Consider the following 22,554-nt stretch of genomic DNA (forward strand, 5'->3'; position numbering starts at 1 on the left):
AGAAAGGTAAAGAATGTAGACATACAATAATGTGACAGGATATTCATTTATTTTATTTAAATTACTGTTTTGGGATTAAGTAGCTATATAGAAAGGACCAATAGCCCATTATTAATATGCAAAGCTAAATTGTCATGACACACTTACATCTGATGGCCATTTGTTTCTGCCCCCATATGGAAGTTGTTTAGTGAATGAAAATGTAAATAAACAAAAGAAAACTGTCTTTGTTGAGTTACTGTTATTGAAGAATCAGGTTTTATTTTGGTAAATTTATCCGGATGCACTTCTTTTAATAAAATACGTGTATTAGCGTTGTTTTGAAAGTGATGATAGGAAGTGCTGTTCTGCTGGGCTTGCGCCCGAATTGGATCAGCCGGAAGGACGCAGGCTCGAAACTGTACGCCGCTGTGATTGGTTGTAAAGTTTAACGCTGCTGTGATCGGTCGTTTGACTGTCGGTCAACTGGTCCCTAACCCTATCACTGATCTCAATCCTTATTTTAACCCTAACCCCACCTCACGACGTTAACAACCAATCACAGACAGGGCGTCCCTCCCGCCGATCCAAAATAGCACCAGTCTTTTGGAAAGTTTGCATCGCGGAATCAGGAAGTCCAGTGAAACGTTCGCGTCGGACAGTTTTCTATGTCTGTCTCTGCTCAGGAGCTGTAAAAGAAAGCCTGCCGTGATGCTCCGCGGACCTCACAGTCATGCGGTGAGCCGAGGTAAATAACTCTTGTGTTTATGTCTGATTTTACAACTGTGAGCTCGAGATTTGCTTTAATACGTCTTGTATGGCACGCTGTGGAAAATAAACCCAATCTGTCTTTAAAAGTCTGCCTATTTAAGAAAAAATATATATATTTAGCATAATTGCACGTGTCTTATTTGTACTTACTCCTGGAGGCACTGTTTATTACGTCATAATTATAATCCCGAAAGTTTATAAACAGATTTGTCAGAGGATGCATGGTCACAGCAGCACCATCTCACAATCCAACAAAAGATTCATTTTGTAAATCACTATCATTTGTATGCATTGTTAATAGCCTGAGTGTGTGGAGCCACTTCCAGCTGACATGGCTTGAGAGGCTGCGTGCATCATGGCAGGGACGTGCACAGAATCTGGGGTGTCAGAGTGTAAAAACGGGAACCCCCCAAACCCACCCTCCTGTCATCCCTCCACGTTGGCTAACAACACCGTTGGCTAAACTTGCAGAATAAAATACACGAAGCTCAATCTGCAGCTAAATCTGTAAAACTCAGCGAGAACACGAGCAGTATTCTGTGCTTGTATGTGACTCGTCTTTCCACATGGATCAGTCGAGCTTGTGCAGCCAACTGTGTCGTCACCCGTCTGCTTGTAAACTGACATTTTAAAGCTTCAAGTTGAGCATTTTTGGCTGCCATTATCTTTGGGTGTTTGAAGCGGTTTGTAGCAGAACGTGACCATATTTGGACGAGCTGGAAGGGAAATGGTGGATCTGACTGATCTGATTGGGAACCACAGACTGGATATAAAAGTGTTTGTAGCTTCCGGGTCTGTAAAATGGTTCTGATCCAGAAGTGTCTTCAGCTGCAATACCAGCGAGTGCCACTAGAGGTCGGCTCCAAAAAGCCTCCGGCTCCATAGACTCCCATTCAACTTCTCTCATCAAATCCAAAGTGAATAAAATGTGTCCATCAGTTATCTCGGTGTTGTTAGCTAAAGTCACTCCTTCTTATTAGTTTTCTGGAGGTCCATCTGAAAATAATCCCTCATTCATTAGAAAAGAAGAGTCAAAAAGGGATGGGGGGGCCGTGTCTGTCTGATTGACAGGCCTGTGGTGCAGTCAGGTTACAGCTATCGGTGGGCGGGATGTATCATCGTCAGGTTTCCAATCAGATCAGTCGGATCCACCGGTCACTTCCTGCTCCGAACTAGCAAAGATGGCAACAGACAAAATCCAAACCTGAGGCTTCATAACGGCCATTTACAAACTTGTTGGGAACCCAACGAAACTACGTCCCACCCACCCGTAGCGGACAGCTGACTGCACCACAGGCCTGCCAATCAAACAGAAACTCACCCAAAATACCACTGTTTGAGGCCTAATATCTAATTAATAATGGTTATTTTCAAAAGGATTGCCAGAAAGCCAATAAAAAGGACTGACTTAAGCAAATTACTTAAAAGAGGAGTTAATGCATTAAAGCAAAATGCCTGGAATGCTTTTTCATTTTGTCTTTGGATTCTGGAATTAAAACCTTCGCGAGGCCCATTCAAACCCTGCGCTGGTTTTCCTTCAGTGTATTCAACGCTAAGTTTTCTGTCTACTCCTATGGTGTTGACTGTGTGTTAGTTACACAACAGCATGAAGCGCTTCTCTGTGCCTTTGGCATAACACATAACACACAGTGAAGGATGCTTGATAAATCTATGACACATCAGTAGTCTTATCAAGCAAAATGGAGTTAATCCTTTTTCCCATGTTCATATACCATTCTTCCATCTGAAAGACCCAACTCACAAAAGAAGCTAAAGCTTTTAATGAAGTCATTTGGAGTTTAATAGGAACACAGGGACACCTGTTTTTTTTTCCATGACTGCATCAAGATGAATCTTGAGGTCTTTGTCATTTTGGTTAAGCTTTGGACAATTGCTTTGTTCTCTGATGATATAATGACTAACCATATCAATGGCAGGGCGATATGGGTTGATATCTTATCTCTTGGCTAAAGGGCGATACACAATATCTGTGAGGGCGGAGCAAGCGTCAACCAGCAGTGACTGCACTGTATGCCTGTCAATCAAATGGACACGCCCCCAAAAACACAGCTTTATCAGGCTTATTTTCTAATGAATGAGGGATTATTTTCAGACGGACTTCCAGAAAACTAATAAGAAGGAGTGACTTTAGCTAACAACACCGAGATAACTGATGGACACATTTTATTCACTTTGGATTTGATGAGAGAAGTTGAATGGGAGTCTATGGAGCCGGAGGCTTTTTGGAGCCAACCTCCAGTGGCACTCAGTGGTATTGCAGCTTAAGGCACTTCTGCATCGGAACCATTCTTCTGCATCGGCCTCATTTTTCAGACCTACAAAGCTACGAACACTTTTATATACATATTATGAGCTGGACCAATAAGTTCCGGAACTGCCGTAATCGTTGTGAGGAACTTTTGGCGCTTGATCAAAATCACCACCTGACTTCCACATTCTTCTGTGAGCAGTGGCCTGGGTGCATCTAATGTTTTACGCACCTGCAATTTAAGCAGGGAGCACACAGCAAAAGTTGTAATAAATTATAAAAAAATATGGCGAGTGGGCGTGTTGGTTGAGCGACAAAATCACAGACTGCTGCTCACGCACAACAGAAGCTGTCTCTGAACTTTGTGATCCACCCTTGTTGTCACGCAGTGAATTTGGGTCTGGCAACACCAGCTAGCTCTTCATACCAGTGAGCCTGAAAGTAGTTCTCTTGCTGGTCCAAATAACGGCAATACATGATTTAATTTTAGACATCGGATGGATCTGCAGGATTTGGAAATTAATCTGTTGGATTTTGGAAACTGAGGCAAAAAACTAATTGAAGTTGCTCCTTCTCCAGTAGAATTTAAGTTCTAAGTTCAGACCCTTGGTATAGTGATGCTGAAAATATCAAAAGATTTTCACATTTTTTATGATAACACATTTAAAAGATTGTGCAGCCTTACCATCGACGACAAGGTTCTACAAATAATACATGCTGAGATGCTTTTCTGCTCACCAGAACCCAGTTGGGTAAACTGTAGAGACACGTAAACATAAAAAAAAAAAAAAAAATCCCAGGAGGTTAGCCGTTTCAGAAATACTTCACCAACAGTCTTATGTTTTAAATAAGTTTGGTACCATTTGTGCTTAACAGCTAAATTGTGTCTGTTTACCTGATAGAAGGATTTTTTTTTGGTCACCTGAGAGTGAATGCTTGTTCATAATAGCTGCTTTGACTTTTTGCAGGCTAAATCTTCTCTTTGTGGAAGAACTCTGCACAAATAGTGTCCAGCCAAAGCACTGACTCCAGTAGGAATGTCATACTGGTCTGTTGGGTTGCCCCAGGACTCGGGACACCCTCCAAACAACATGGAGCAACCAAGCAGTGAGTAATCTTTCAGCATCTCATCCATCTCTCTTTTGTTGGACTCCTCTGGTCGGTTCAGAGAGAATGTGACTGTGAACTGAAATGTGTGAAACGAGTGCTGCGCCGCTTAAATTTAGCAAAAAAAAGAGAACTGAAACTATTTGGGTCTCAAGAAGCTTCATCTGTTGCTCTTTGACTGTACATGTGAAGCAGCCTTTACTTTTTCGAGCAGGGGTTACGTGGTAGTCGTGCTGTGTGCTAAATGACCACGGAGCCAATCGTACATGATGGGGATAATAGGACAGTGGAATATGTTGAAAGTGAAGTATAGTCAGTTGACTATCTGTTTTTGTTTTGTCCACAGTAATGAGAAAGCTGCTGTGATCTGCTTTGATATTTTGTCTTTTAACTTTCTGTCTACATCAGAAGTGGTATGGACTTTGTTGTTGGCTGATTTCCTCTTAGGTTCACCACGTGTCACATATACTTGACCCTTTTTACAGTGTAAAATATTCTTTCAGTAATCTAAGTGCCCAGTCCATTCATGGTGTCAATCAACCAAATCAACTTTTTCCTGTTTAAAGATAAATCTGGAAAAATAATGTCCCATATTATTGTGCCATTTTGTAGATTAGGAGGCTATGTACATCTGTCTGTCTGTCTGTCTGTCTATCTATCTATCTATCTATCTATCTATCTATCTATCTATCTATCTATCTATCTATCTATCTATCTATCTATCTATCTATCTATCTATCTATCTATCTATCTATCTATCTATCTATCTATCTATCTATTTAGTATTTGTCTGGTTACAGCTTCTTCAAGTTCTCACATTTTCATATTTTTCTCTGTATAATTGTGATTATCTTAAACAGTCTAAAACATTTGATGACATCTTCTCGGACTTTATTCATAAAACAAGTTAGCAATAAATTCTCTACTGGACTGTGGAAATTACAGCATATCACAGCGTTGACTGTGGAAGGAAGAGAGAGACAGGAAGCTCAGAGGCTGTGAAACAAAGGAGCATCACCCCCCAACCCCCTTTCTCTCTGCCAACCCCCACCCCCACCCCCACCCCCTCCTCCTGGGGCACTACCTCTCCCTCCTTGCTCCCCTCCTCAGTCTGTAACTGAGGCAGCTCATCCAGGGAGAGCAGCCGGGATACTGGAGGACACACCGCGGCTGAAGCGATAGCTTGAAATGGGAAGTATGATTTAGATGTGATGGAGGCAGGAGGGAGAGGATTTGCTTCTTCGCTATGAGCAGGTTAGTCGCGGATAGGATCACCGGGGCAGAGAGGGATGCCGACTTGAGCCTCGTTTATATGCCGCGCATGTAGGTCTGACTTAGCCCGAATGCTACTCCTTCGCTGAGCTGTGATTCTACCTACAGGAAAATGACAGAAACTAGATCTTGTCCGCTACCTGCCAAGACTTGCCAAATACTTGCATGCCATAAGTACTTAAAGAAATTAAAAAAAAGAAATGTTTTAAACTATAATATTGAGTCAATCACAAAATTTAAATAGAGTGAATAAGAGTAGCTTTGTCAGAAATACCAACACATGTTTTGACTTTGTGAAAATCGTAAGGATGAACTTTGAAAACCTTTTAAACAGGAATAAATACTGTTTCTTCACAGAAGCGCTCGGTGTGGACGATCCCTTTATAACTGTGGTGTTTCATAAAAACAGGAAGCCTGCGGTGTGGTTGTCTGTGGGTCTGCAGCATCACTGGGTCATTCAGCACAACATTCCTATTAATATTGGTATTAGATACAATTTACTGTATATCCTACATGTACAAATGAATTGTGTTTGGACAGTGGTTTGGACACCACTGTTTTGATTCTAGTGCATATTCAGATTATTCAGATTCATGCCATTGATCACAGTAATAACACAGGAAACTCTTGTCCAGTAGATTAGTCTGACAACACTTTTTAGTTATTAGTTGTGTGTGTTCATGAAAGTGACGGCTGATATATAGTTGTTTGCCTCGTATTTGTTTTTGCCACTAGAGTATATTTAGCCTGTTAGGATTGACTTCTCTCTGCAATGAATGTGAAACTGTCACCCGTTTGTTGTTCAGCGCCGACAGAAGGAAAGTGAAACAGTCAATGAATGTTTTGAGTCGAGGGAATCATAGTGGAGACTCCCCTAAAAGAAGATGCTTCTGACTCAGATTGCATTGAAACCACTAAATGAAATTATATTTGCTCTTTTACACCCCATAATGCTAAAAAAGCAACAAATTACATAAAAGGTTTTGGACTGATGGTTGAAGAAAACCAAACATTTGAAGAAGCCACCCCGGACTCTGGGAATTGTGAAGTTGCCATAATATTTATACACTAACCTATTAATTGGAAAAATAATTGGCAGATGTATTGATTCTGAAAACAATTAGTTAAAGCCATAAGATGTTACTACAAAGCAGGATTTTTGCAGTTTGCGAAGCAACTTCAGTTTTTCAGTAGCTGGTTCACTTACATCGCCATGGTAACATATGCTGCAGAGCTAACGTGCTAAACTCCTCCTCTTTTATGTGAACGCGCTCCTAGCTGGATTGAGAAACCCTGACATGACACAGCGAATTGTTAACCAGCATCATGTGACCGTTTAGCGTTTTTAGGGTTTATGGAAAGATATCCTCTGTGTTGAACCGGCTTCGTAGCCTCAGGTGAGATACTGAGATCCATCCTGTATAATGGAAGCACTGGTGTGATCTGTTCAATCAGTATTGGTGTAGATATACTGTGAATCTATGCACAGATTTTTACTTCAGGGGAAAAGGAGAGTACTGGTAACATGTTGTTATGCTGTGTCAGCAGAAACCCTAACTTGAGGAAACAAAAGGTATCATAAAAGAGAAAAATGTGGATGCATCTCTGTCTGGTATATTTGTCCTTCACTTCCTCCTGTGTCTTACTTCTGCAATGTAAGCTAAATATTCTCAAGTCCCTGACATTTAGTCTCTTTTAATGTTTATATCTGCGGCAGAAGTCAGGAATATATGTACAGTGAACCCTCGTTTATCGCGGGGGTTACGTTCCAAATAGAAACCGTGATAGGTGAAATCCGTGAAGTAGTAACCTTTATTTTTTTTACAATTATTATACAATGAAATACTCCATAATACATTGAAACCAAAGAACAAAACCTTTTTACAAGCCCAAGCATTTGTTTAACAAATAAAAGTACTGTATAAATGTTTTTTTTTTTACAAATAACTACTGTACTGTAAAATAATAATTTTAATCATCAATACGAACTGAAGGCTTCAAATTGCTGAGATCGGCACCGCCCCACTGCGACCCGAGTCATTGGATTAGAACGGGAGGAAATGAAAAATGATTATGAAAACAAATACAAAGTACAGTCGGACAAATAGTGACTCGTGTATTTCACTGCTCTTCTGACTGAGCCGCTGCATCCTGACTCCGCTCTGCAGCGGTTCTTTCTTCTAAAGCCGGCGGTGCAGGTGTGGTTTTTCGAGAGAAGAACATAGTTATCGGTAGTTGTTGTCGCTCTTTTTTCTTCTGGGCAAAAAGATTCTTATAAACCGACATGCCACCATCGATTATTTTTAATTTGGCAAGCTGTTTTACGTACGTGTACATATTAAACCGCAACGTTATTGACAAACAGGTAGAGAAGAAGCGGAGAGACTGTTTAGCCAATCAGAATGCAGAACACAATGCACGATGCAAATCCGTGAAGCAGCGAGACCGTGAAAGGTGAACCGCGTTATAGCGAGGGTTCACTGTATATGGAATATCATCTAAATCAGATGCATAAGTGAAAAGCGAAGATGTAGTAATGGGGGAGTTGTTAGCTGCCTCTTCATTCTTAAGGTCTTCTTTCAGCTGCTGTTTCTGTCGGGCTGCGATGGGCGAATATTGTGAGATCTGAGGGACTAATGTGGGTCGAATGGTTTCACTCCCTCAGGCTTTCTCAAATAACCTCAGCTGCCCAGTCAGACTCTGTCTTTCTTAATTATTCATTGAAAATCCACCGGGCTGCATAAAGCATGTACACGCAGCACAGACAGCTGAAAGAGGAAATGAATAACAAAGGAATGGTGAAACAAATATCTGCACTGATAAACATGAAACTGAATAACCAGTTTGACTGACTGTGAGGTTCAGCTTCACTAGCAGCATTTATTGTTTTGTTGACGTATAAGCAGAGTCCACCTCATTTACCTGAGAACATACAGCACTTTATGCAAAATCTTCTCCCAAAAGAAAACGTTGTTAAACTGCTGTCCACAGCTGCCAGCGTGAATACTGTGGTTGGTTGTCTCTTTGCATAAAACTAGAGGAAGTGCACTGATGCATGATCCCTTCACAACTTGGAGGAGATCCTCAGCCTGAATGTGCTGTTACACCACAGCCCTCATTAATTCTAGTTTGCATGCTTGTATTTTTTTTAAAATCTTTATATTACTGTTTATTTATTTCAATATCATTTCTCAGTCAGAAATCACCACTTAGGCTTCCAAAGGGTCTCAAAAAGCTTTATAATCATTCATAAATAAATTCATACAAATATTTATTTTATTTTGAATTTTTCGAACCATTATGAATATAAGGAAACAAAAGCTGGGGATGTACCAAATAACTGTCCCTGCATGATAGATAGATAGATAAACTGTGTCTCCAGTTTTCATAGTTACTTTGACAGAAAGACCGTATGTGGAAATATATAATACAGGCTGGACTTATCCTTCACAGTCCAGGATGTCTAGTATTTAAAATGTAACTCAAAGGTAGCACAAAAAGCAAACTACTCACACTACTTGGTTGCAGCCAAGTTTGTTTGCACTCTTATCAAAATAATCAAAAAATAAACAGTATTTAGACCCCTCTTCACATCTGGCACACTTTATAGTATTAAAAATGTACTTTCAAATGCATAAACATGATCTTTCCCACCAATCTACACTCATTGACCCATAATGACAAAATTAAAACATGATTTTAGAAATGTATGAAAAATCCAAAACCAAAATCTCTCTTTCACAAAAGTATTCAGACCCTTAATGACATTTTGGCAGCAGGTACAACTTGGAGTTTTCTTGGGTAGGTCTCTACCGTCTTTGTTCACCTGGATTTGGAAAATGTTTCCAATTCACTGGGGTAGATCGTCTTATTCAGATATTGGATGGGAATCATCTGTGAAATGCAGTCTTTGATTCTCTCATAGATGTTTTATTAGGTTGAAGTCTGGACTTTGTCTGGGTGACTCAAAGAGAGTCAGTGACCTTCCCATGAAGCCACTATAAGAATGTCATGGTTTTAGGTTTGGGTCATTGTGGATGTGAAAAGTGAACTGTTGCCCCACTGTGAAACTCTGTTAAACTGGGCTCAGACTACACAAGATTTTAACACAATTTAGTCATCGTCGACAAATTTCCAGTGTCAGGCTCTAATATAAACGTCGTGAATTACAAACGGTCTTTGAAGTGTTGCGTAATTGAATTACAGCGATGCAGCTTCGAGGACACTGCACAACACTGCGACGAAATGTCTAGCGTGTCAGAATGTTTTTGTTTTTCACCTGTCCAGTTTGACCGAGGATGACCGAGTGCTCTCTGGCATGCACTTGTTCATCAGATATCTTTGTTCATCAGATATTTGTTCCAACCAGACTGAACTAGCTGATCAGTTTAGTGTTTCTATGTTCTGTATTTATTCAGTTGGAGACTAGAAGTCCTCTCTGTTGCTAGGGTGGTTGCTAAGGGTCGGACTACTTCCTGGAGTAGTAAAGATTGCGTACGTTACATAAGAGTCTACTGACGAGACTGATTGTTTTGCAGTTGTTAGTCATACCCCATGTGTTGCCATGGAAACAGAGATCACACCCACAAAAAGTTGTATATTTTGAGAGCAAATTGGCCCTCAATATGTAAACATTTAGATTACATGTTATATTTCGTTGGGAACTTGTTGTATAATTGTAACATTACTTGGGATTTAACGTCATTATTGGCACGCTTACGGACCCCAGCGTCAGCGCCTCTCGTGTAACGTTGCCTCAACGGACAAAACATTTGTGTCAAACTTGGACATTAAGTTGTGTGTCGGGTCCGAGGAGTGTTAGTGTGGAGTTCATTTCCAACCATAATGCTGAGGTCAGTAAGGTCAGTAGCGAGAGCATGTTACACCTGCCACCAGCAGTTTCACAGCGTGCACTAATCCAGTTAGCTGCACTGTAGTTTATGTCACCAGAGCTTTCTTTAATAAGATGACCTAGTTCTGGGTGTTCAACTTGCTGCATGCTGCCTGAAGCCTCTCCGTGATCGCATTCTTCCCCCCAAATAGGTTTGAACTCCCATTTGAACGCTCTCTTCCCTCTTTGTGCCGTCAGGCCCGGGGGAGGAAATGGGGGCCAAAGCATCGTTGGTGGAGGTTCCCGGGTCCGGCTCGACGCTGGTCACCTCTCCCACTCTGGAGAACATCCAGGCAGCATATGAAGAGGGACAGGAGGAGGCTGCCAGGGAGCTGATTGAACAAGCCTGCTGTATGGAGTGCAGTGCAGGGATGCCCCGCATCGATGGGGTGAGTTTCAACTGCACTCTGATCAGGCCATGACTGTAAGATTATGGATTATGCGTGTGTTATATCTACAGTTACAGCAACATGCTGGTAAGTCTTTATTTTGCTTTATGAAGAAAAAGATTTGACTTTGATTATACAGCAGTGTTACACTTTTGAGGCTGGATATGAGAGATCTCTACTGAATCTTGTATGACTATTTGTGTATCTGGTAATTAAGATGTTGAAATGTAATTATGTTGGTCTTTTGCCATTAAAGATTAAGGAGACCTTTCACAATGCAAATGTAAACCAAAATCTAAATTCATAACATGAGATTGGAAGCTGTGCTCACCTGATAAAAGGTGTTTAAATCAGGGATTGAATGATGTTTCTCACCAAGTCCAACTAAACATTTTTGTCTGTGAATAAATGAACTTGGTGACAGTCATTATTTAAAGCAGGCTTCTCCAAAAAAAAATTCCTCTGAGTTACTTTGACAAAATTAAAGTGTCAGAGAGCTCCTCATGTCGCCTTGAACACTGCAACATTGATTCACACAGCTGAGCTGCAACACAAGCAGCTGAATAAGCTTCTTTTATGGGAACAAAAACAAATTGATATGTAACACAAGAGTTCAGGGTTCCCCCACCAGCAGGATGGGATCTGAATAAAAAAGCACAAAAAACATCTCTCCTCCAACCAATGCTTTTTCTTCTGTGAATTACTAAATAATTTAAAGTTGTCAGGCCTTTAAAAACAGCAGGATGTGAAATTAACCGAGCGATGCTTGCCCCTGTTATGAGAACGACAGGCAGCCACACTTGAACATAAAATGTGCACGTTTGAAGGAAAATAGTGACGACTGAGTGAAACAGATGTAGACTGTCTCCAAGGTTTTTGGGTAAATCGAGCTGCAAAACAGCCGTCTCAAAGCTGCAGGTACGAGCACTTAATGAACCCTTGTTATTGACAAAGGTTGCCCACTATAAGCCAACCAGAAGGAGAAGAAGAAATCAATCAATAATATGCACTTAACAAAATATTCCTTCCTCACTAGTACCACTTAAGTGCCTTTGAGCAACTCCCAACTGCTCTCGTGGAGCTGCTAAATGGTCTGCAAATCGAAACGTGTACCAGAAAGCTCTTAGTTTGTAATGTGTAAAACCGTGAGAGTGAAAGAGAGACTTTAAGATGTTAAGGCTTCATGCACCAATATGTTAAAGTTTTTCTGAAGAAAATTCCTCAGAAAAGTCTAAGTCAGATTCATAGTGTACAATCGTTTGCCCGTGCTCCCATTTAGCGTAAGGTGAACTCCCTGCCGGCGGCCATGAAAGGGCCTGAGACTGCAGGGTCGCAGAAACTGAGGGAGAAACATGAAGTCGAGCGAATAGTAAATTATGCCAAATGACGGAGCGCGGCGGTGAAGCTGCAGGAAGTAAACGGCAAAAGCGTTGTCATTTTTAATACTGTAGCTAAGTACTAGATGTAAATAACTAACAAATATATATATTAATAAAGAAAGATGCATGGAATGACGGCTGTATGAGAAGGGCACACAGAATGCAGCCGTTTAACTGCCCTGCGTCCGATCTCAGATGCGGTCCTGGACATCTAATCATAAAATGATTTGGTACAAACATGTCAACACAAAAATGTAAGTAAGTGTTGCTCCTCAGTGTGCTTAGATTTTGTTCTTACCTATGAACAAATCCCAAATAAGAGAACATTAGTGAATGCCAGAATCTTTGAAAAGAAACTGTAAGTGGGTTTTATGAAGACATTTCTTCTTCATAAGAGTTAGTGAATGAGGCCCATGTTCTTGGTGAAGGACAGGAGATATTGAGAATAAACTTCTTTCAAGTGAATTTGTTCTTTCTTTGGCCAAGATGAGCATAGTTAGAGATTTTCTTTGGTAATAGGCATTTTTTTTGGTATGCATTTCTGCAAAAAAAAAAAATTATTTACTAGATTTGCAACTAAAACTAATGAAATGACCTCCAGTGGGTTAATTCCTACCGTCCTTTTCTCCTGTGTTTTGTGATTTGGGCCAGAAACAACATAGCCTTCATATTTCCTCTCTATTTTTGTCCTGCTTCTTGTTTTGGGCGTCTTTAGCTATTGTTTTTTTACGTGATATTTTATTATGTAAAATGTATCTTTACCCTCCAGTAGTGCAGAAGCAAAGTCATTTATGATATAGAGACTCAGAAGTGGATATAAATCCAGTTTTGAAAACACATGCTTGGGCGTAATGTAGTTAACCCCAGAGTCAGCCTTAAAGTCAATCATGGGTGTTAAAGGTTAACGGTGCAGAGCAGCTGAAACTGGACTAATGAGCTCACTCCTCTTGGTTCTGCTTAACAGCCGAGCTGCAGAGTTTTGGATGAGCTGAAGTTTCTCTATTGTTTTCTCTTGGAGGCCAGTAAGAAGTGAATTACAGTAGTCCAGTCAGATGGAAATAAAGGCATGAATCAGCTTTTCAGCACCCGTCTATTGGCTATAAATAGCCAATGTTTGGTTGTTTATGTTTCTAAGGTGGAAAACTGAGGTTTTCGTCACCTTATTAATATTGTAAAGTCTTGCTGTAATGGCTTTAATGTGTTAAGTGCCATGACCCAGTGCCTCTGTTGTGATTTGGCGCTATATAAATAAAGTTGAATTGAATTGAATTGAATTATTAATATGCGCCTTGAAACTTAGATCTGAGTCTAAGAAAACACTGTGACTTGACGCCTCTGATTTTATCCGAGAGGTTAGCTGCCCCAAATTATTCTACAACATTTCTCTTTTTGTTTTGAGGCCGACTGGGACGATTTCTGTTTTATCTTCGTTTGATTTTAGGGAATTATTGCTTTTGCATTTATTTATTGCCAAAAGACATTTAGACTCCAATGCTGACAGAAAACTTCCTCACCTTGGTGTATGGTTTGAACCAGTTTTGTGTCAGATGAAATTCTCAAGACGATTAATATCATGGTCAATTGTTTCAAAAGCTGGTCTTAGGTCTAAAAGGATCAGAAATGAGACCTTAATTTTCATCAGAATTTGGTCGGAGGTCGCTGATTGTTTTAAGTAAATGCAGTTTCAGTGCTGTGATGTGCTGTAAAGCCCGACTGAAACTCCTCCAGGCTGTATTTTACTTTGAAGAAGGAGTTTATTTGCACTGAAACTATCTTTTTAAAGTATCCTACTAATAAATGGAAGGTTGGTTATTGGCCTGTAGCTGGTCACCGCATTGACATCAAGATTGGGTTTCTTTAATAAGGGTTTTCCAATCAGCTTGTACATGCAAGTATTTATGCAAACAAACGGCCTCCCATTTCAAAAGAAATAAATCCAGATTGTTATCAAATTTACAAGCAATTTAGTTTTTGTAATGGACACAATGAGGTTTTGTTTTGGAGAAAGCTTTATCTTGGGCCCGGGACATCGTGCCTCAGTGGCGTGTTTTTTCCTGGTGCGCTCGTCTCACCGAGGGTGAACAAAAATCCCGTTCCTGCTTTTCAGTTACAACTCATCACTCAAACATTGATTACCGATGGCCATTATCAAAAGGGAAACTCATTGATTCAGTGAGAGGACACTGAATCATGTTACATGCTGCCAGTGTGACACACACACACACACACACACACACACACACACACACACACACACACACACACACACACACACACACACACACACACACACACACACACACACAGCGCGCGCGCGTGAGCCACAGCTGTGAGGGTGAGGTAATGCACATGCCATGCAGGCCTTATAATTTAAAAGCATCTTAATCTCTACAATCAACATGCTTTATGTTGTAGATTTCATTTTAAAAATGAAAACAGGCATTTTCTTTCCCCGGTCTACACACAATAACCCATAATGACAAAGTTAAACCATGTTTTTAGAAATGTTTGCAAATGTTTTAAAATTTTAAAATTTAAATTTCTCATTTATAAAAGTATTCCAACCCTTTTAGGTGGCACTCTGGTCTGGTTTATCCTCTTTGCTGTTTTGATTTTCCGGTGAAGGCAGATGCTCCGCCCACCTCTGAGCACGGTTCTGTCGGAGTTTTTCCCGTCCGCTGGCCGAGGTTTTTCTTCCAGTGAAAGGGATGGTTTTTTTTACGTGGGAATTGTTTAATTGTCGGGGTTCTCGCTACACTATTATCAGATTCTGCTGTAAGGACTGAGTGCCCTGAAATAACTTCTTTTTTTTATTATTCGATCTTGAATTGTTTAGAAAGTTAGACACCACAAAGGTCCCACAATCCAAGTCAGCTCAATTTCAGTGCCATCCAATTTTAACCACATAGCACCAAATCACAGCTTAAGTCACCTCACGGCAATTAGGTCGAGACATTATGACATTGTGACACCACCAGTGACAGTGAGCAGAAAAAACTCCTTTTTTAAGAGGAAATAACCTGTGACGGAAGCAGACCCAGAGTTGGGGGGCATCTGCCTTGACCCGTTGGCATGAGGGGAGAGAAAAAACAGCAGCATAGAGAGACAACAAACAAACATCAATGTCGGCCTCATTAGCAAGTCCTCATTAGGTCCAGTACCAGTTTCTCAGCTAGTTAAAGGTTAAAGGTTTTGGATATTCTAATGCCTCAAAGGAATTTATTCTAATTTGGCAAAAACATTGGCTACGAATGAGGAACCGATCAGCTTTGGAAGGGCAAAGGTCAAGGTCGAGGTCACTGTCACCGCACATTGTCCCATGATATCTGAGTAATGCCGAGAGAGAATGTCTTCCAAATTGGCACAAATGTTCACTTGGCATATACGATGAAGTGATTCGATTTTGGAGGTCAAAGAGAGGAGGTTAAGGTCACTGTGCCCTCACACCGTTCCTATTCTTGTGAACGCAATATCTCAGGAATGGCTTGAGGGACCTTCTTCACATTTGGAGCAAAAATGAATCTGGTGGTAACTACGACCTCACAAAACACTTTTTGGGCCATAATATTTCATGCATTAATTATGACAACATTTCACATAAATATCTAATAGGAAAACAATATTTTGATTCTTTTCTGTCCATCATTCAACACCATAACTGAGGAGTAGAAAGGGAGATTGTGATCATACTTCACACTTATGACGATACTGAATGATATTGTTTTACATGTTCTATTGCTTTTCATTCTTCTCAAAGAAAAGAATGAAAGTTTATGGGTTTACCCAATTTTTGTGCAATAAGAGGCACAGAGTTCATTCTTGCATCATTAAATATTTTTCTGTTTTCAGGGACTCAATCTTTTTATGTGTAAGCAAAGAAATACTCTTTGTTCCTGACATTCACCGTGATCTGATGGCTTTTGTTGTAATAGTGACTTAAACATGCACTAATCAATCAGCAAATTTTCTTAATGATATTCATCAGGCATTCTCCAGTCTGTCTTAAAAGCTTTTCTTACAGTTGGTTTTTGTCTCATTTATTTACCTGCAGTGCTATTTTGTGACTGATTGAAGCACTATGGGAACATGTTGCATGGTGAATTCAATTTAAATTAAAAATGTCCTACCGTGATGCTCGTTGTTGGTTGCAGTGTAATTCAGAAAGAGTGGCTGCGCTGCTGTTGTTTTTCTTTGTGAAATGCCTCCATCTCAGGCGGCAGCAGAGATGTGGCCTACTTCTGTCTGTACCCGTGTAACGGATTGGACCGTTAACATATTCCAGTTCTCCAGGGCTGTGGGAGATCAAAGGATTCTTCTTGTATCAAAAATACAAGATTCATGCAAAATTGAGCCATCTGCATGCATGCATACATTTACAAAATGCACCGATATTAATACCAGGGTAAAAGAAAACATACAGAAATGTTGCAAAATCAGTCACTGATGTCTACACAACAAAGATGTGTTTAACTAACTGATTACCTGATGTCTGTTTTGATAAGTATCACTCATTTAAGTAATTTTCCAATTTAAAATACTCCAAAAAACTGCTGGTTACATGTCATCCATTTAGCTTATTGCTGTTTTTAGTTTATTGCGTTTCCCAATGAATTTAGACACAAATATAGTAAAAATACAGCCGAACAGGAACAACTGTGCTTTAATATGTCAACTATTACACTTTTTTTTTTTACATGTCCCTTTATCACAAATCATTGATATTGACTGTGCTCCCACCTTGCTCAAAGCTGGTAACAAAAAAGGAGGCCACACACAGAAATATGCTTTAAAAGTGATATATTTAACTAAAGTTAATTAACATACTAACTGAATGGTGACGTGTGTAAGTAGAAGATTCGTCAGACACGTTTGAAGTGTATAGATGAGTGGCAACATGGTGTGAAGAAATGTTGGCTGGTGCAACAAACCAAAGGAGAGAGGCTTCTTTTAATCACCACCCGAATGGGCTGGTATGAGCAGTCGACCCTCGAAGCTCCACCACCAGCTAACTCCCGGTAGCTGGTGGTGGAGTAGCGGAGCAGACCAGGGCAGGTTGAGCGGGTTGGGTCGTCACAGCTGACCAGGGGAGGCTTACAACCACGAAGCAGTAATTCTGATGTAAGTGCTCTCATTGCGTGTTTTGTTGCAGGTACGTCTCCTGTGTGTCGCCACTCAGCACGGTGACCAACAGAGTGTGTGTTACCTCCTCAAAGAAGCCTGTGTCACGATGCCCCAGGAGCCAACCAACAGCAACCCCGCCATCATGGCAGCGTACTACGGCCACACCAGCCTGGTCAAAGAGCTGCTGGACTCCATACCTGGTAGGAGGAAGAGATCCAGTTCAGTATTCATGATATATGAATTACTGCTGGCCTTTTGCTTAAAACATGCCTTTACCAACCAAAGGCCAGTTGAAGTTCTACAGCTGTGGAACAATGAGTTAATGAGAATGAATGCTTCTAAAAATTAAAGAAAGGGCACTCAGCCAGTTTTACGTCAAAGTCAGTCTCCTAGTTTTGGTTACCCAACATGTGAAACTGTTGTGATTCTAGAGGAGCTGTGACAAATCTGAAAGAATAGCCTGATGATGTCATAGTGACATTCAAATTCAAGCAAACTCCGCAATATTTGCGGGAATTTTTTTAATTTTTTTTTTAGAATTTCTGTGATTTTTCCGCAAAAAATTTAAAAAGTGCATAAAGTAAGTGTTTTCAGACAAAACTCACTTTAATAACACAAATAACTCCTCATTTACAATCAGAAGGCTCTGCTCCTGTTTTCTCATCAACAAATAAAACTCACCCGAGGAAACCGGAACAAGAGGAAAAACTGAAGTGATGGGGTTTGCAGAACATGTGGCCTTCACATTAAAATTTTAGAATGAAATATCAAAGGAAGTGATTACATATTTGCTTTATACTAAAATCATTTTAATCCTACGTCCAGCTGTCAGAGACGTCTCTTTGTTTGTTTCATCCAGCAGGTCTATGTGTTGAATGAACATGAATTAAACAGCATCTAAAGCTCTTATTTTGAAAGGCTGATGTAGTCGTTGTTTCTATATTCCAGTCACAGACGGTCTGTTCTGGAAACATACGCAGCTTTTTTTGTAACTTTGAGCCCCATTGTTCTCTAAGTTCAATAAGTAAATAAAAAAAGATTAGAATTAAAACATTTCTATGATGTGCAGCATGATTATTATCAGAGGAAGTGATTACATATTTATTCCTTTATCAGGTAGGGCTTTAAAAAAAACTAATTTTTCTTTCCCGACTTGCGATTTTACCGCAATTTTACACACAAAAAAATATTTTTGTTTAGAAAATCTGGCACAAAATCAAACATTTTTGATCGCAACAAATACAAAAAAACTCCCCTAAATCCTAGAGTGACTGCTTGATTATTTCCTCAACACTGAAAAACACCATCGCTGATAAAACGATGCTCGTGTGACTGATGTTGGGTGTGTGTCTCCTGTCAGGCCCGTGTCTGCGGAGAGACATGCTGAACTGGATGCTGGCCACATCTTGCCAGCAGGGTCACCTGGATGTGGTTCGTCTGCTGGTTCACGACTACGGTGCCGATGCCAAAGACTGCGCCATCCACAGCGGTGAATTCGCCGTCATCACCGGGCTGCCGTTGTACGCTGCTGCAAAAGAAAGTACGGCGACACACACACACGTGATCACGGACAACATCTTGAGTTTACTGATTCAACAGGTTCTTTCAAAAAGTATCCAACTCCTGCATTTGTGACATTAAAATACTGTTTCCTCATTGTTACCTTCAGAAAGTTATGAATGATGGAGTCATGATGATAACACTGCACTTCAAATGATAACATCTGCTCTGAAATGGTGTGTGTGGTATAAAAATAAAGAAAGGATACATCGTTGTAGTCCACAGGGTTTAATATTACAGAAGTATAGCTGGATTTATAATCCACACAAACTACTGCAGCAGTGCCACTACCGATATCTATAGCATAGATTTTATTTTAAGCTTCAGCATCAGATTTGGCCTGTTTTGCCTCTGTAGCCTGAACAGATGGAGTGAGTCGTGCGTTCTGTGTTTCAGGTAACGAGGAGATCGCTCGTTTCTTGCTGAAAAATGGAGCCGGATTCTCCTCGTACACCCTGGTGGACCATCCGGCCTTCAGCAAACATCTCCTCAGACTCGACCTGCAGGAGACCTCCAGTGCAGACGGAGATACGGTCTGTGTTTCTGAACCAATACATGTGACTCTTTTAATAGGAGAACATCGTTGTTAATCACAATTGACATTTTGTATCGTTTCACTTTTGCCGTTTGGTTTTTGGCTTTTGAGCCCAGCGTGTGAAGAACGGTGCTGGATGACTGACAACTTACAGAAACAGGAGGTTACATGAAAAGTTACTGTATTATTCATTGTCCGAGATTTTCTGAAACATGTCAGGAGTCTCCATCACCAGTTTCCAGAGTTTGACACCAAATTCGATGAGCCACGTCGATTTTATGTGATCGCAAATTCCCGCCGACCACTGGTCACAGAAACATGAGACTCTGGTGCTGATGTTGATTAAGAGATGCACCATGACATACTTACTCAGGAAGGATGTTGCTTCCTGCTGCTCAGTGATCATCACTCTGTTTGTGCAAGAAAACGATATATACGTAAATGCATGAAGAGCAAAAGAGAGAATGGCTAAAGGATGTTTCATTGGCCTTTATGTCTTTTAAGCTTGTTTTAAGTTTGACTAACTGGTTAGTTTCATCTGGTTTATTAAACAGATATAACTGCGTTTCATCTGCATAGTGATAGAAATATATGCGGTGCTACCTGGTAATATTTCCTAACTTGTATATCTTATATATTGCATGTATAATTTTAAAAATATCAGATCTACCACAGAGCGTTGTGTTATGGCTAAAGCAAACTTACATTTAATGTCTGTCAGTGAATGAAGAATTGACACGATGTCCTTGTGAGCTGACAGGTTTATTACATGCTTTAACAGGTTGCGCCACATAGTTCCAGTTTCACAATGATTATGATTCCAAATATTTTAAAGTTTATTGAAATTGTTTTTTACTTGTTCACTTTGACATACAAGTAAAGCTAAATTATTATAATTCATAGTTTTCAATCAGTTTTTATGAGTATAATTGAGTAATTCTACCTTGTTCTCAGCTTTCTTCATGCAATCCTGTCCTCTGTGATTGTGTGTGTTTGTATGTGTGCAGGACGTCGCTGTGTCTTGGAGTGGTCTGCAGTTACCGTGGTTGGACCTGGACTGGTTCATGGATGTCTCCTCTCGAATCACCCACCTGGATCTGTCCTCCAACAGCCTGACGTCTCTTCCCTCTGTGGTGCCCTGGGGTCTCATTCACCTGAGGACTCTGGATCTCTCTGACAACCAGCTGAAAGAGCTGCCAGAGGCTCTCAACTCCCAGCAGATCATCTGCTCCAGGTACAGCAGGGCGTTTGCTGGGATACAATACATATATCATTTATACAATACAATATATTTGGACCGAATCGATGTCCTCCATCTGAATGTTTTCTGTCTTACCAACTGTCTGATATCTATTAATATCAAATTCAGCTGTGGTTCCATAACATAGTTATGAGAAATGGGAAAAAAATAACAGTGCAGTATAACCTCAAATACTGGCCTGAAGTACAATTTTGATATACTTAAATGTTTTAATATATATACATTTTATCTGAAGGATACACATTTAGTTCTGCATAAAGTAAAAAAAAATGTAATAACCTATATACAGATACATTGTAAAAGGCTACTTACATGTTTATGAATTAGTAACACAAATTTTTTTACTATAATATGATCGTGACAAAGACTCTTTTCTCATTCGTAATAACTACTTGAAGTGTATTTTGGTTATAATTTTTCTATGGTTGTGTAATTGTTTTTATTCAATAAAGTAAAATACTTTAAAAGTTAAAGTTTTGAATGTGGAACTTTTCCTTATAAGACTTTCGATGCATTGTTTTGTTTGATAGTTTTACTCATGCAAATGATGAAAATATGTCTTCTGTTGCTGTCAAACATAAAATCCCAAACCTGCCTTATTAGAAGGTGTAATGAAAAAGTCCAGAGACAGTTCCTGTTGAGCACGAATGGAGCACAGCACAGTAATTCAGGTGGAGCAGAGGGAAGCAATAACTGTAACTCAGCACCTGTGTTGATCATGGGTGATGGTTGTAGACGGGCGACGAGGCCCTTAAATTGCTTCAGAAAGGCTGCTGATATGAAGCAAAGAGCCAGCTGAGGTGTTTCGAGAAGTATTCGCATTTCAAGACGGACAGAACGTAACTATCTCAGACCGAAGAAGGCGATGAGGTCAGGAGAACCACCAGGAGGGTTAACAATCGGTTGTGTGCTCTTTGCTCAAGTTTCAGGTCGATACTAAAATGGCAGGTTTGGCCGTCCCGGTGGCCACGTGAGCACGACAGGAGCCGTCTCTGAACTTTTCTTTCTGTCCCTTGCAGATAATCCTGTAAATACAAAGCTTCCCCCTGCTGTCCGTCATTTGTGTCTCATTTGGCTGAAAGCCTTGATTGGACTTTTTGTGTTAATCAAGCTGAACATGTCTTGAAGGTGATACTGTACTGGACATGGAGATGGAATTGATGAGTGCTTAAGTATTCCCTCATCAAATGCTTTTACTTTGACACTAGTACAGTAATATCTGACTTTATAAGTGCATTACTAAAAGTAACCTCTTGTCTCCTGTAGAGGAAACTGGCAGCTCTCTCCTCTCAACCTCCCTTTTTTCTGTCCTTTTTCTGTCCTTCAGTCTGCAGCAGGTGAATCTTTCTCAGAACCAGCTGAGTGTTTTACCAGCTGGACTTCTCCATCTGAACAACATCCAGAAGCTCTCTGCTGCCAAGAACCAGCTCACAGTCCTGTTTGACATCCCTGCTGGTAGGTTTCTACTCATCTTACTGTATATTTACCTACAGCAAGATAATCTTAGCATAGATTGGATATATATTTAAAGAATGCATGAAATAAATTGCTGTCCATTGTATGGTAACCCTGACATTAGCACCAGTGTGGAGCTCAGCCAGAAAACTACAGCTTTGCAAGCTGTTTCCAATGCAGCAAAACTGGCACTCAATAAAAACATATCCTGAGACACAAGTGGAGTGATTGATTAGCATTTTTAATCACCGTGGTTCACGTTGGCCTAGCAGGGTTGAAGGCTCACTGGTTTCTACCAATAAAACACATATATACATTTCTGTGACTTTTGAAATCAAAAACTCCAAAAGAAAACAGACAAATAATGAGCTCTAGCTACATCATTGCATTTCAAATGCTGCTCCCACATGCGTCAGAGAAACATTTTTTTTTTTTTTTTTTTTTTTTACTGAATATGGATGGAAGAATTGCCGGTCCTCTGCATGTTAGTATCCATGACCTGCATGACATGCAACCTGTCTTCAAAAACTCCTACAATCTGGGAAATATCATGAAATAGTTTGTG

The 22,554-nt window shown here is 40.2% G+C and overlaps 1 protein-coding gene across 1 annotated transcript in view; it reads left to right on the forward strand.

Moving 5' to 3' along the window:
• The first annotated feature begins 585 nt into the window (after nucleotides 1–585).
• The window catches only part of lrrk1 (leucine-rich repeat kinase 1), a 66,664-nt gene continuing 44,695 nt past the window's right edge, over nucleotides 586–22,554 (forward strand). Inside the window, exons 1-8 of the mRNA XM_069711435.1 lie at nucleotides 586–727; nucleotides 3,988–4,126; nucleotides 10,488–10,678; nucleotides 17,207–17,378; nucleotides 18,539–18,718; nucleotides 19,135–19,271; nucleotides 20,281–20,507; nucleotides 21,862–21,989. Coding sequence (XP_069567536.1) covers nucleotides 4,057–4,126; nucleotides 10,488–10,678; nucleotides 17,207–17,378; nucleotides 18,539–18,718; nucleotides 19,135–19,271; nucleotides 20,281–20,507; nucleotides 21,862–21,989 — 1,105 coding nt within the window. The 5' untranslated portion in view covers nucleotides 586–727; nucleotides 3,988–4,056. The remainder of the gene's footprint in view (nucleotides 728–3,987; nucleotides 4,127–10,487; nucleotides 10,679–17,206; nucleotides 17,379–18,538; nucleotides 18,719–19,134; nucleotides 19,272–20,280; nucleotides 20,508–21,861; nucleotides 21,990–22,554) is intronic.

The sequence above is a fragment of the Brachyistius frenatus genome, unplaced genomic scaffold (assembly GCF_029030835.1).
Source record: "Brachyistius frenatus isolate BFR_SWC_R1_liver_20210118 unplaced genomic scaffold, ASM2903083v1 Contig_100, whole genome shotgun sequence".
NCBI classification, from domain to species: Eukaryota; Metazoa; Chordata; class Actinopteri; family Embiotocidae; genus Brachyistius; species Brachyistius frenatus.